We start from the raw sequence: 15,402 nt of genomic DNA, 5'->3' as shown, positions 1-15,402 counted from the left end.
CTCTGTGACTTAAGGAAGTTTGATTTGATTTATTATATTAACATATAGTGAAAAGTATTGTTTCTTGCACGCTAAACAGAAAAAGCATACTGTTCATAGAGAAGGGAACGAGAGAGTGTAGAATGTAGTGTTACAGTCATAGATAGGGTGTAGAGAAAGATCAACTTAATACAAGGTAAGTCCATTCAAAAGTTTGACAGTGGCAGGGAAAAAGCTGTTCTTGAGTTAGTTGCTATGTGATCTCAGACTCTTGTATCTTTTTCCTGATGGAAGAAAGTGGAAGAGAGAATGTCTGGGGTGCATGGGGTCCTTAATTATACTGGCTGCTTTGCCAAGACAGTGGGAAGTATGGACAGAATGAATGGTTAGGAGGCTGGTTTGCGTAATGGATTGGGCTACATTCACATCCTTTTATAATTCCTTGTGGTCTTGGATCGAGCAGGAGTCATACCAAGCAATGATACAACCAGGAAAAATACTTTCTATGGTGCATCTGTAAAAGTTGGTAAGAGTCATACTGACATACCAAATTTCGTTAGTCTTCTGAGAAAGTAGAGGCGTTGGTAGGGCTTTCTTAACTATAGTGTCAGCATGGGGGGACCAGGACAGGTTGTTGGTGATCTGGACACCTAAAAACTTGAAGTTCCTGACCCTTTCTACTTCATTCCTGTTGATGTAGACAGGGGCATTTTCTCCTTTACTGAAGTCGATGACAATCTCCTTTATTTTGTTGACATTGAGGGAGAGATTGTTGTTGCACGAGTTCACCAGATTCTATATCTCTTTCCTGTATTCTGTCTCGTCATTGAATCATAGAAACCTTACGGTGCAAACAGAGGCCATCTGGCCCATCGAGTCTGCACCGACCACAATCCCACCCAGGCCCTAACCCCATATACCTACATATTTACCCTTTAATCCCTCTAACCTACTCATCTAGGACCCTTGCTGTTTGTCATTTTCATAAATGACCTAGATGAGGAAGTGGAGGGATGGGTTAGTAAGTTCGCCGACGACATGAAGGTTGGTGGTGTTGGGGATAGTCTGGAGGGATGTCAGAAGTTGCAGCGTGACATTGATAGGATGCAAGACTGGGCAGAGAAGTGGCAGATGGACTTCAACCTGGATAAATGTGTAGTGGTCCATTTTGGCAGGTCCAATGGGATAGAGGAGTACAATATCAAGGGTAGGAGTCTTAGCTGTGTTGACGAGCAGAAGGACCTTGGGGTCCGGGTCCCTAGGACTCTTAAATTGGCCTCGCAGGTGGAGGATGTGGTCAAGAAGGCGTATGGTGTACTGGCCTTCGTTAATCGAGGGATTGAGTTTAGGAGTCGGGAGGTAATGCTGCAACTTTGTAAGACCCTTGTCAGACCCCACTTGGAGTACTGTGCGCAGTTCTGGTCACCTCATTACAGGAAGGATGTGGAAGCTATTGAGAGGGTGCAGAGGAGATTTACAGGGATGTTGCCTGGATTGGGAGGCATGCCTTATAAAGATAGGTTGGGGGAGCTAGGTCTCTTCTCCCTGGAGAGATGAAGGTTGAGAGGCGACCTGATAGAGGTTTATAAAATGTTGAGAGGAATAGATAGGGTGGATTCTCGGGCTATTTCCCAGGGCTGAAATGGTCACTACGAGAGGACACAGGTTTAAGGTGCTGGGGAGCAGGTACAGAGGAGATGTCAGGGGTAAGTTTTTCAGTCAGAGGGTGGTGAGTGAGTGGAATCGGCTGCCGTCGGTGGTGGTAGAGGCGAACTTGCTGGGGTCTTTTAAAAGACTTCTGGATGAGTACATGGGATTTAATGGGATTGGGAGTTACAGATAGTTCTATGTCTCGGTAGGTATGGATGTGATCGGCGCAACTTGTGTGCTGAAGGGCCTGTTTGTGCTGTGGTGTTTTATGTTCTAAGGGGCAATTTTAGCACTGGCAGTCAACCTAACCCGCACATCTTTGGACTGTGGGAGGAAACTGGAGCACTTGGAGGAAACCCATCAGACGTGAGGAGAATGTGCAAACTCCACACAGACAATGACCCGAGCCAGGAATTGAACCCAGGTCCCTGGAGCTGCGAAGCAGCAGTGCCCACTACGGTGGCGTCATCAGCAAACTTGAAAATCAAGTTGGAGGGGAATTTGGCCACTTGGTCATGGGTGTATAAGGACTATAGTGGGGGCTGAGAACACAGCCTTGTGGGACACCAGTGTTGAGAGTGATCGTGGAGGAGGTGTTGTTGCCTATCCTGACAGATTGTAGTTTGTGAGTTAGGAAGCTCATGATCCAGTCACAGAGAGAGGTGCCGGTGTTTAGAGATGATTTTCGTAGGAATAACGGTGTCGAAGGTTGAGCTACAGTCGATAAATAGGAGTCTGACACAGGTGTCCTTGTTGTCTAGGCATTCCAGGGTTGAGCACAGGGCCAGGAAAATGGCATCTGCTGTGGACCTGTTGCAGCAGTAGGCAAACTGGGTTGGATCCAGGTATTCCAGGAGGCTGGAATTGACTTGTGTCATGACTAACCTTTCATAATGATGGATGTCAGAGCCACTGGCCAATAGTCATTAAGGCACGATGCTTGGTTTTTATTAAGTACCGGGATGATGGTTGCCTTCTTGAATCAGATAGGGACCTCAGATTGTTGTAAAGGGAGGGCCCAAGAAATAATAATACAAATAGATTGATCCTGGGGATGGTGGGATTGACGTACAAGGAGAGATTGAGTCGGTACCGATTGTGTTTACTGGAGTTCAGAAGAATGGGGAGGGTGGGGTGGGGTCTCATAACCTTTAAATTCTGACTTGAATGTTCCTGATGCTGGGGGAGTCCACAACTAGGTGTCTAAGGATATTCAATGAACCTTTTAGGAATGAGATGAGAAATTTCTTCACCCAGAGAGTGGTAAACCTGTGGAATTCTCTATCACAGAATGTGGTTGAGGTTAAACATTGTATGTTTTTAAGAAGCTGTTAGACATAGTTCTTGGAGCAAAAGGGATAAAAGGATACTGAGGAAAGTGGGAACAGGTTACTGAGTTGGATGATCAAACGTGATCATAATGAATGATGAATAGCCTACTCCTATTTTCCATGTTGCTATGACCCTTAGCTTTATTAATGGAGTAAAAAGTCTGACAACACCAGGTTTTAGTCCAACCGATTTATTTGATAATATACTCACAAGCTTTCGGGGTTAGTCCCTTCGTCAGGTGAATGGAGAGTTCTGGCCTCAGACAGAGTATATAAAGCACAGACAGTTTAGAGATTACTGATTAGAATTTTTATTAGATTACTGATTAGAATCTTTAATAATGGAGGACAGAGAATATAAAACCAAGGGAGTTATTAAAATTGAGCATTCTGTTAGAGGAAATAAGGAGGAACTGTTTCTTACGGTTGGGGAACTGTGAAGCAGGAGACAAACATTTCATTGACAAATGGGCCTGGGAAGATGAGAATATTTTGAGTGACAAATTTTTATAATATGGAAAACATTCCGTGAATGTGTGGCAGAAACAGATTCAATAGTAACTTTCAAAAGAAAATCAGATCCAAGTCTGATCAAGATCAGCGGTTAGCACTGCTGCTTCACAGTACCAGGGATCCAAGTTCAATTCCTGGTTTGGGCCACTGTCTGTGTGGAATTTGCACGTTCTCCCCGTGTCTGTGTGGGTTTCCTCCGGGTGCTCTGGTTTCCTCCCACATTCCTGAAAACACGCAGGTTAAGTGCTAAATTCTCCCTCAGTATACCTGAACAGGCATCTGAATGTGGCAACTTGGGAATTCTCACAGTAACTTCATTGCAGCTTTAATGTAAGCCTAAGATAAAAGCAAATTACTGCTTTTGCTGGAATCTGAAACCAAAAGAGAAAAGCTGGAAAATCGCAGCAGGTCTGGCAGCATCTGTAAGGAGAGAAAAGAGCTGATGTTTTGAGTCCAGGTGACCCTTTGTCAAAGCATCTGGACTTGAAACGTCAGCTCTTTTCTCTCCTTACAGTTGCTGCCAGACCTGCTGTGATTTTCCAGCGTTTTCTCTTTTGGTTAGTGTAAGCCTACTTGTAACACTAATAAATAAAAATAAAATAAAGAAGTGCAGTGCTCTGGGAAAGATCAGGGAAGTGATTAATTAGATCTTTCAAAGAGCTAATACTGACATGGTAGCTTAACAGCTTCTTAATGAGCAGCAGTAAGGTGATGGGTCTCTCTCTCTCTCTTTCTCTCTGGCAGCTCGCGTACTTTCCCTTGCTTGGCATAAGTCAGGCACGTTGATTGTAACAGGGTCACTGGAAGTTATCCGAGTTTTTGACGTGAAGTCTGGTAAGTCAGTGTATTTATGAATTTCTCAGATTAAAGTCTGTTGGCTCGAGAACAGAATGAAGCAGTTTGATGCTGCCTTTTCAGCCCAGAGAACATAAGAACATAAGAAATAGGAGCAGGAGTAGGCCATCTAGCCCTTCGAGCCTGCCCCGCCATTCAATAAGATCATGGCTGATCTGTCGCTGCTCAGTTCCACATTCCCGCCCTCTCCCCATAACCCTTAATCCCCTCTCTTATCAAAAACCCATCAACCCGCTTCTTAAAAATATTTAGCGAGGCAGCCTCCACCACTTCAACGGGCAGACAATTCCAGAGATTCACCACCCTTTGAGTGAAGAAGTTCCTCCTCAACTCTGTTCTAAACCGCCCTCCTTTTATCTTGAGGCTGTGCCCCCTAGTCCTACTGTCTTTTTTGAGCGGGAAGAGTCTTTCCACCTCTATCCTATCCATCCCATTCATCATCTTGTACGTCTCAATGAGATCTTCCCTCATTCTTCTAAACTCTAAAAAGTACAAGCCCAGTTTATTCAGCCTCTCCTCATAGCTCAACCCCCTCAACTCCGGTATCAGCCTAGTAAACCTCCTCTGCACTCCCTCCAAGGCCAAAATATCTTTGCGCAGGTGCGGCGCCCAAAACTGCACACAGTACTCGAGCTGCGGCCTAACCAATGTTCTATACAGTTGCAGCAAGACCTCCCTACTTTTATATTCAATCCCCCTCGCTATGAAGGCCAGCATCCCATTCGCCTTCCTGACCACCTGCTGCACCTGCAAGCTGGGTTTTTGCGACTCATGCACAAGGACCCCGAGGTCCCTCTGCACCGTCGCCTGCTGCAGTTTTTTGCCCCGTAAGTAATAGTCCTTCCTACCATTCTTCCTACCAAAGTGGACCACCTCACACTTGCCAACATTAAATTCCATTTGCCAGTTCCTGGCCCATTCGCCCAGCCTATCTAGATCCTTCTGCAGACTCTCCACACCCTCCGCACAATTTGCCGTTCCCCCAATCTTGGTGTCATCAGCAAATTTCGACACTCTACACTCGGTTCCCTCCTCCAGATCATCTATATAAATGGTAAAAAGCTGAGGCCCCAGCACCGACCCCTGGGGCATTCCACTAGTCACCATCCGCCAATCCGAATAGCACCCGTTGACCCCCACTCTCTGCCTCCTATTTGACAACCAATCCTCTATCCACGCTAACACCCTACCCCCAACTCCATGTCCCTCGACCTTCTGCAATAACCTCTTGTGAGGTACTTTGTCAAACGCCTTCTGAAAATCTAGAAAGACCACATCCACCGGCTCTCCTCTATCCACCGCCCTAGACACATCCTCATAGAACTCCAGTAAATTTGTCAGACACGACTTCCCTTTAATGAAACCGTGCTGCGTCTGCTCTGTCAAGCAATTCCCTTCAAGATGCCTCGCAATTTCCTCCTTAATGACAGATTCTAACATTTTACCTACCACAGACGTTAAACTAACCGGCCTATAATTCCCTGCCTTTTGCCTGGCACCCTTCTTAAACAACGGCGTAACATTAGCCGTTTTCCAATCATCCGGCACTTCCCCGGAATCCAGCGACGTTTGGAAAATAACCACCAAGGCATCCACTATCACCTCCGCCATTTCTTTCAGAACCCTCGGATGCATTCCATCCAGTCCTGGGGACTTGTCCACAATCAGCCCCTCCAGTCTGTCGAGCACCGCCTCTCTAGTAACAGTAATGTCATTAAGACCCTCCAGTCCTACCACCTTTCCATCGCTAACACCCGGCAAATTATTCACGTCCTCCTCCGTGAAGACAGAAACAAAGAAGTTATTCAATACCTTAGCCATATCCCCATCCCCTACCACTAGGTCCCCTTTCTCATCTTCTAAAGGACCAACATTCACCCTAGCCAGCCTCTTCCTTTTTATATATTTATAAAAACTCTTGCTATCCTTTTTTATATTAAACGCTAGCCCAGCTTCATAGTTTCTCCTACCCTTCTTTATCAACTTCTTTGTCAATCTTTGTTGACATTTAAACCTCTCCCAATCCTCTTCTCGCCCTCTACTCTTAGCTACTCTAAATTCCTCCGCTTTTAGTTTAACACTTTCCTTCACCTCCTTCGTTATCCACGGTTTATTACCTCTCCTCCTACTATCCTTTTTGACCATCGGAATAAATTTCCGCTGAGCTCCAAGAAAGATCTTCTTAAAGATCCTCCACTGCTCCTCAACAGACCCTCCCTCCAACGCGCTCCCCCAGTCCACATTCGCCAATTCTTCTCTCATCCTACCGTACTCCCCTCTATTCAAACAAAGGACGCGTGTCCAGGAACCCACTTTCTCCTCCTCCATCTGCACCAGAAACTCCACCATACAATGATCACTCTCCCCAAGAGGATCCTTCACCACAAGGTCCCTAATTCTACCCGCCTCATTACATAGCACCAGATCCAAGATAGCTCGCTCCCTCGTCGGCTCCAACACACACTGTTCGAGGAAACTATCCCGGCAGCATTCCAAGAGCTCTTCCTCGAGCCCCCCGCGTCCAACATGGGTCGACCAATCAATATGCAGATTGAAATCCCCCATAACTACTGCCGTCCCATTCCTGCACACCGCACTTATTTGCGCGTTAACAGCCCGCCCCACCTCCAGATCATTATTCGGGGGCCTATAGACGACACCCACCAGCGTCTTCCTCCCTTTGCTGTTCCTAATCTCCACCCACAACGATTCCACCCTCTGCTCCTTGGCTCCAATATCATCCCTTGCTACCACCGTGATGCTATCCTTAATCAGCAGAGCTACGCCCCCCCTTTTCCCTCCTGCCTATCCTTCCTAAACACTTGATAGCCCTGTACATTCAGCTCCCAGTCCCTGTCACCCTGCAGCCACGTCTCTGTAATGGCCACCAGATCGTATCCATTTGTGTCGATCTGCGCCACCAGCTCATCCACTTTATTCCGAATGCTTCGTGCATTCAGATAAAGTGCTTTCATCCCAGCCTTCACCTGGACCCTATTTGCCGCAACGCCACCAACTATACTCACGCCCCCTACTCCCTCTATTATTGGGACATCCTCGGCCTCTTCTCTTACCTGTACCCTCACCTTAACTTTAGACCTCATAACGTCACCTACCCTCGCACACACCACCACCCCCCCCCCCAATTAGTTTAAAGCCCTGTCTACAGTCCTCTTTATTCGATTCGCCAGCACTCTGGTCCCAGCACGGTTCAGACCAACCCCATCCCACCCGAACAGGTCCCACCTACTCCAATACTGGTGCCAATGCCCCATAAATTCAAACCCATTCCTCCCACACCAATCCCTGAGCCACCCATTCACTTCCTTAATCCTGTCAACCCTACGCCCATCTGCACACGGTTCAGGCAGTAGCCCAGAGATAACCACCTTGTCGGTTCTACTTTTTAATTCCATTCCCAGCTTTTCATACTCCCTCCCCAGATCCTCAGTTCGCATTTTGCTTACGTTGCCGGCACCCACATGTACCACAACGACCGGATTCTCACCCTCCCACTCCAGGTTCCTCTGCAGCCCAGATGCGACATCCTGTACCCGAGCACCAGGCAGACAACACACCCTTCTGTGCACTTTGTCATCGTGACAAAGGACAGTGTCAATACCCTTAACCACACTATCCCCAATTACTACTACGTTCCTTTTCGCCTTCTCTTTGCCTATGTCCTGCTGCATCACTGTACCGTGTGCAGTTTGCTCACCAACCTCACCTGCCTCGTTCTCGTCCAGCCTGGAAGCAAGAACCTCAAACCTGTTATGCAGATTGAGAGGCTGAGGCCTCCGCTCCCCACCCCCCTTCCTCCACTCTGCAGCCCCCTCTTGTCCCTGACCCTTAGAGTTAGCCAGTCTAGGGGGGGGGGTGGATGTCACTTGCACCCCATTGACAATGGCACCCTCTCTCCCCCTGATGAGCCTCAGTGTCTGTAGCTCAGAGGCCAGCTCATTTACCCTGAGCTGGAGCTCCTCCAGCAACCTGCACTTACTGCAGACATGGTCTCTGGGAAGGACCCTGGGGTCCACCAGCTCCCACATCATACAGAAACAACACATCACATGCCCCTCCATTATTCACTGTAGTAGTTTTGAAAAAAATTTGTTTTTTTTTGTTTTTCAAACGAACTCACCTTCCAGCCCTTTTTGATATTAAGCCCTAGTAGCTCGCTCCGCTTCCCCCTCGCTCCGCTTCCCACTGTCTACACCAGGCCTCCTTTTAAACCTGGCGCTGATTTAAAGCTGATGTCCCACAACTGCCTGCTAACCACTCCCTCAGAATTCTTAAAGCAGTAAATACAATAAATAAATGCTTTAAACAGTTCTACAAAGAACAAAGTGCTTTAAACTTATTTTAAACAGGTTTTTAACAGGTAAAATCTTAGCTCTCTCTCTGCTCCTTCACTCGTCTGCTCTAGCAAACAGTGGAAGGCTTCACCGTGTGGTCAGTTGATATTTAAAGCTGATGGCCCACAACTGCCTGCTAACCTGGATATGAAATTTTATTAGGCTAATGTTTATTCTCCATCCATAATTACACTTAGAGTAATGGTGAACTTTTTTCTTGCACATCAGCAGTCTGTGTGGTGAAGGTACACCAAAGGTGGTGTTGGGATAAGAACTTAACTAGGAGCAGGGGTTGGGCTATCTGGCCCCTCAAACCTGCTCTGCCATTCAATAAGATCTTGGCTGATCTTTTTGTGGACTCGGCTCCACTTACCCGCCCGCTCACTATAACCCTTACATAAGAACATAAGAAATAGGAGCAGGAGTAGGCCATCTAGCCCTTCGAGCCTGCCCCGCCATTCAATAAGATCATGGCTGATCTGAAGTGAATCAGTTCCACTTTCCTGCTTTCTCCCCATAACCCTTAGGTTTCTGATAGACAGGGGAATTATCTACCCATGACTTAAATATATTCAATGTAATATATATAGATTACAAAACAGTAATTCCTTTACTGTTCAAAAATTTATCCTTGCCTTAAAAACATTCAATGAGATAGCCTCAACTGCTTCACTGAACATAAGAAATAGGAGCAGGAGTAGGCCATCTAGCCCTTCGAGCCTGCCCCGCCATTCAATAAGATCATGGCTGATCTGTCGTGGCTCAGTTCCACATTCCCGCCCTCTCCCCATAACCCTTAATCCGCTCGCTTATCAAAAACCCATCAACCCGCGTCTTAAAAATATTTAGCGAGGCAGCCTCCACCACTTCAGCGGGCAGAGAATTCCAGAGATTCACCACCCTTTGAGTGAAGAAGTTCCTCCTCAACTCCGTTCTAAACCGACCCCCCTTTTATCTTGAGGCTGTGCCCCCTAGTCCTACTGTCCTTTCTGAGCGGGAAGAGTCTCTCCACCTCTATCCTATCCATCCCATTCATCATCTTATACGTCTCAATGAGATCTCCCCTCATTCTTCTAAACTCTAACGAGTACAAGCCTAGTTTATTCAGCCTCTCCTCATAGCTCAACCCCCTCAACTCCGGAATCAGCCGAGTAAACCTCCTCTGCACTCCCTCCAAGGCCAAAATATCCTTGCGTAAGTATGGCGCCCAAAACTGCACACAGTACTCCAGGTGCGACCTCACCAATGCCCTATACAGCTGCAGCAAGACCTCCCTACTTTTATATTCAATCCCCCTCGCTATGAAGGCCAGCATCCCATTAGCCTTCCTGACCACCTGCTGCACCTGCAGGCTGAGTTTTTACGACTCATGCACAAGGACCCCGAGGTCCCTCTGCACCGTCGCCTGCTGCAGTTTTTCGCCACATAAGTAATAATCCTTCCTACCATTATTCCTACCAAAGTGGACCACCTCGCACTTGCCAACATTAAATTCCATTTGCCATTTCCTGGCCCATTCGCCCAGCCTATCTAGATCCTTCTGTAGACTCTCCACACCCTCCGCGCAATTTGCCGTTCCCCCAATCTTGGTGTCATCAGCAAATTTCGACACCCTACACTCGGTTCCCTCCTCCAGATCATCTATATAAATGGTAAATAGCTGAGGCTCCAGCACCGACCCCCGGGGCACTCCACTAGTCACCATCCGCTAATCCGAATAACACCCATTAACCCCCAGTCTCTGCCTCCTATTTGACAACCAATCCTCTATCCACGCTAACACCCTTCCCCCAACTCCATGTCCCCTGACCTTCTGCAATAACCTCTTGTGAGGTACCTTGTCGAACACCTTCTGAAAATCAAGAAAGACCACATCCACCAGCTCTCCTCTGTCCACCGCCCTAGACACATCCTCATAGAACGCCAGTAAATTTGTCAGACACGACTTCCCCTTGACGAAACCATGCTGCATCTGCTCTGTCAAGCAATTCCCCTCAAGGTGCCTCGCTATTTCCTCCTTGATGACGGATTCTAACATTTTACCTACAACAGACGTTAAACTAACCGGCCTATAATTCCCTGCCTTTTGCCTGGCACCCTTCTTAAACAACGGCGTAACATTAGCCGTTTTCCAATCTTCCGGCACTTCCCCGGAATCCAGCGACGTTTGGAAAATAACCACCACGGCATCCACTATCACCTCCGCCATTCCTTTCAGAACCCTCGGATGCATTCCATCCGGTCCTGGGGACTTGTCCACAATCAGTCCCTCCAGTCTGTCGAGCACTGCCTCTCTAGTAACAATAACGTCATTGAGACCCTCCAGTCCTACCACCTTTCCATCTCTAACACCTGGCAAAGTATTCATATCCTCCTCCGTGAAGACCGAAACAAAAAAGTTATTCAAGACCTCAGCCATTTCCCCATCCCCTACCACTAAGTCCCCCTTCTCATCCTCTAAGGGTCCAACGTTCACCCTAGCCAGCCTCTTCCTTTTTATATATGGGCAGGGAATTCCACAGATTCACAATCCTTTTTGTGAAGAAGTTCCTCCTCAACTCAGTCCTAAATCTGCTTCCCCTTATTTTGAGGTTATGCCCCCTAGTTCTAGTTTCACCCACCGGTGGAAGCAACTTCCTTGCTTCTATCTTATCTACTCCTTCCATAATCTTATATGTTCCTATAAGATCTTCCCTCATTCTTCTGAATTCCAGTGAGTATAGGCCCAGTCTACTCAGCCTGTCCTCATAAGCCAACCCTATCAACTCCAGAATCAACCTAGTGAATCTCCTCTGCACCCCCTCCAGTGCCAGTATATCCTTTCTCAAGTAAGGAGACCAAAACTGTACACAGTAACTCCAGGTGTGGCCTCACCAGCACCTTATACAGCTGCAACATAACCTCACAGTTTTTAAACTCCATCCCTCCAGCAATGAAGGACAAAATTCCATTTGCCTTCTTAATCACCTGCTGCACCTGCAAACCAACTCCTTGAGATTCCTGCACAAGGACACCCAGGTCCCTCTGCGCAGCAGCATGCTGCAATTTTTTTACCACTTAAAGAATAGTCCATTTTGCTGTTATTTCTACCAAAATGGGTGACCTCACATTTACCAACACTATACTCCATCTGCCGGACCCTCACCCACTCACTTGGACTATCTATATTCCTTTGCAGACTTTGTGTCCTCTGCACACTTTTCTCTTCCACCCATCTTAGTGTCTTCTGCAAATTTTAACACACTACGCTTGGTCCCTAACTCCAAATCACCTGTGTAAGTCGTAAACAATTGCAGTCCCAACACTGATCCTTGAGGCACACCACTAGTCATTGATCGTCAACCAGAAAAACACTCATTTACCCCCACTCTTTGCTTTCTGTTAATCAATCAATCATCAGCCATGATCTTATTGAATGGCGGGGCAGGCTCGAAGGGCTAGATGGCCTACTCCTGCTCCTATTTCTTATGTTCTTATAATCTTCTATCTATGCTATTACATGATCTCCCCTCATTCTTCTGAATTCCAGTCTACTTAGTCTCTCCTCATAAGCCAACCCTCTCAACTCTGGAATCAATCTATTGAATCTCCTCTGCAACCCCTGTAGTGCCAGTATATCCTTTCTCAAGTAAGGAGACCAAAACTGTACACAGTACACCTTTATCTTATGTAGCAGTCTTTGGTGCGGCACCTTGTCAAATGCCCTCTGGAAATCCAGAAACACCACATCCACAGGTTCCCCACTGTCCACTGCACGTGTAATGTTCTCAAAGAATTCCACCAAATTAGTCAAACGTGACCTTCCCTTCATGAACCCATGCTGCATCTTACCAATGGGACAATTTATATCCAGATATCTCGCTATTTCTCCCTTGATGATAGATTCAAGCATTTTCCCCACTACAGAAGTTAAGCTAACCAGCCTATAGTTACCTGCCTTTTGTCTACCTCCTTTTTTAAACATCTTTGGATGTGTTTGTGACTTGATGGTGATGTTCCTATGTGCTGAAGTCCTTGATGTATCTTCTCGATGGTACATACTGTGGACTTTGCATCACTGAATCCACACAAATTGCTGACTCTCTCTTGCTCTCACTTACTCGCTCTGACATTATGATTTGAGCCAGCTCTGATTCATTGAGCAAAATAAGTTTTTTAAAACTTCAGGTTTTTTTTTGACCCATCCTTTTTTTTTCTGATTATGGCATTTAACTGAACTTCGGCTCCAGCCGATTGCCACGTTCATTGATATTAATCACTTTCTTTTCCTGCAGGTCACTGCACACGGCGTATTCTCGTGGACCGTGGTGACGTGTCTTTGCGCAATCGAGAATGCGTGGTGTGGAGTCTCTGCTTCCTGAGTGATTACACCATTGTGAGTGCAGATTCAGCGGGGAAAGTGCAGTTCTGGGATTGGCAGACAGGAACTCTGCTGAAAACGCACCCTATCACCACATGTGATGTGTTGTCGCTGGCAGTGAATGACGTGAGTGAGACTGGCTCCTTGTGTTAGCTGATTTCTGCCTCTGGTCCAATCACATCCGATTCAGTTATAGCACCCAAGTCACCATTGCACTCTGGTCACTGCAGTGCTGTATTGTACACCCTGCTGACTGGGATCTTTCTCTCTGTAGGCTGAGGACAGCATTGTTGCTGGAACATCTGAGGGAAGCATTGTCCAATTCCAACTGCTTGAAGTAAAGTCAGGAGTTTCTGACACCCAGTGGGTTCGTACAAAGACCTTTAAACACCACTCCCATGACGTGAGGGCTGTCGTTCACACCAAGACTGCTCTGGTTTCAGGCGGTGAGTGGGTCACATCTCTTTGTGTTAAGTCAGTTGTGAAGTAGAACTTTTTCCTGAGCTACTTTCCTCTCGATTAGGTTTGGATGCTCAGCTTGCCATTCGCCCCCTGGTGGATCTATTGGAAACCAAGTCGTATGAAGCTGCTCTCCGCAAAGTCCTCTTCCCACATGTAAGTGCTCTGTCTGTCTGCATCTAATTACTCTTTTTAGATATGGGGCCCAAAACTGCTCACAATATTCCAAATGGGGTCTGACCAGAGCTTTACACCACCTCAGAAGTCCATCCCTGCTGTTGTATTCTAGTCCTCTCGACATGAATGCTAACATTGTGTTTGCCTTCCTAACTGCTGACTGAACCTGCACGTTAACCTTGAGAGTCTTGAACCAAGGCTCTCAAGTCCCTTTGTACTTCAGATTTCCAAAGTCTTTCCCCATTTAGAAAATCTACGCCTCTATTCTTCCTACCAATGCATAAACTCACACTTTCCCATATTGTGTTCAATCTGACACTTGTTTGCCCACTCTCCCAACCTGTCCGAGTCCTTCTGCAGCCCCCCTGCTTCCTCAGGACGACCTGTCCCTCTACATAGCTTTGTATCAGGTCCTTTGGCCTTTGCCCTTCTGCCCACCAAGTCTGTGCCATCACAGATGCTTCTCTAATTTAATATTTTCTTGCCTCTACCTGGGTTTATATCCCTCTATTCCCTGCCTATTCATGGATCGATCCAGATGCTTCTTGAATGTTGTTATAGAATCTGTTTCCGCCACCACCACCGGCAGTGAGTTCCAGGCATTCACTGCCCTCTGTGTAAAAAAAAAACTTGCCCCTTACATCTCTTTTAAACTTCCCCCTCTCACTTTCAACCTATGCCCCTGAGTAATTGATTCTTCAACTCTGGGAAGAAGACTGGTTGTAGATGGGTCTTTTTCTGCATGGAGGTTGGTCACCAGTGGAGTGCCCCAGGGATCTGTTCTGGGACCCTTGCTGTTTGTCATTTTCATAAATGACCTGGATGAGGAAGTGGAGGGATGGGTAAGTAAGTTCGCCGACGATATGAAGGTTGGTGGTGTTGTGGATAGTCTGGAGGGATGTCAGAAGTTGCAGCGTGACATAGATAGGATGCAAGACCGGGTGGAGAAGTGGCAGATGGGCTTCAACATGGATAAATGTGTGGTGGTCCATTTTGGCAGGACCAATGGGATGAAGGAGTACAATACCAAGGGTAGGAGTCTTAGCAGTGTTGAGGAGCAGAAGGACCTGGGGGTCCGGGTCCATAGGACGCTCAAATCAGCCTCGCAGGTGGAGGATGTGGTCAAGAAGGCGTATGGTGTACTGGCCTTCATTAATCGAGGGATTGAGTTTAGGAGTCGGGAGGTAGTGCTGCAACCAGGCGAGGACCTGGCAGATGGAGTATAATGTTGGCAAGCGTGAGGTTATCCACTTTGGCAGAAATAATAGTAGAAGGGATTAGTATTTAAAGGGCGAAAAGCTGCAGCATGCTACAGTGCAGAGGGACCTGGGAGTCCTTGTGCATGAGTCGCAAAAACCCAGTCTGCAGGTGCAGCAGGTGATCAAGAAGGTGAATGGTATGCTGGCCTTCATAGCGAGGGGGATAGAATATAAAAGCAGGGAAGTCTTGCTGCAACTGTACAGGGCACTGGTGAGGCCGCAGCTGGAGTACTGTGTGCAGTTTTGGTCGCTGCACTTGCGCAAGGATATTTTGGCCTTGGAGGGAGTGCAGAGGAGGTTCACTAGGCTGATACTGGAGATGAGGGGGTTGGACTATGAAGAGAGACTAAATAGACTGGGTCTGTACTCGTTGGAGTTTAGAAGGATGAGGGGGGATCTTATAGAGACGTATAAGATAATGAAAGGGATGGATAGGGTAGAAGTAGAGAGATTCTTCCCACTTA

The 15,402-nt window shown here is 47.0% G+C and overlaps 1 protein-coding gene across 1 annotated transcript in view; it reads left to right on the top strand.

Annotated features, from left to right (window-relative positions):
• The window catches only part of utp4 (UTP4 small subunit processome component), a 48,597-nt gene that overhangs the window by 10,282 nt on the left and 22,913 nt on the right, over positions 1–15,402 (top strand). Inside the window, exons 4-7 of the mRNA XM_080186604.1 lie at positions 4,218–4,307; positions 12,958–13,169; positions 13,318–13,489; positions 13,567–13,658. Of these exons, the coding sequence (XP_080042730.1) occupies positions 4,218–4,307; positions 12,958–13,169; positions 13,318–13,489; positions 13,567–13,658 (566 nt within the window). The remainder of the gene's footprint in view (positions 1–4,217; positions 4,308–12,957; positions 13,170–13,317; positions 13,490–13,566; positions 13,659–15,402) is intronic.

Source organism: Carcharhinus amblyrhynchos, chromosome 4 (assembly GCF_965287045.1).
Source record: "Carcharhinus amblyrhynchos chromosome 4, sCarAmb.v2.hapA, whole genome shotgun sequence".
Taxonomy (NCBI): Eukaryota; Metazoa; Chordata; class Chondrichthyes; order Carcharhiniformes; family Carcharhinidae; genus Carcharhinus; species Carcharhinus amblyrhynchos.
This window is presented reverse-complemented; position numbering and strand designations above follow the sequence as displayed.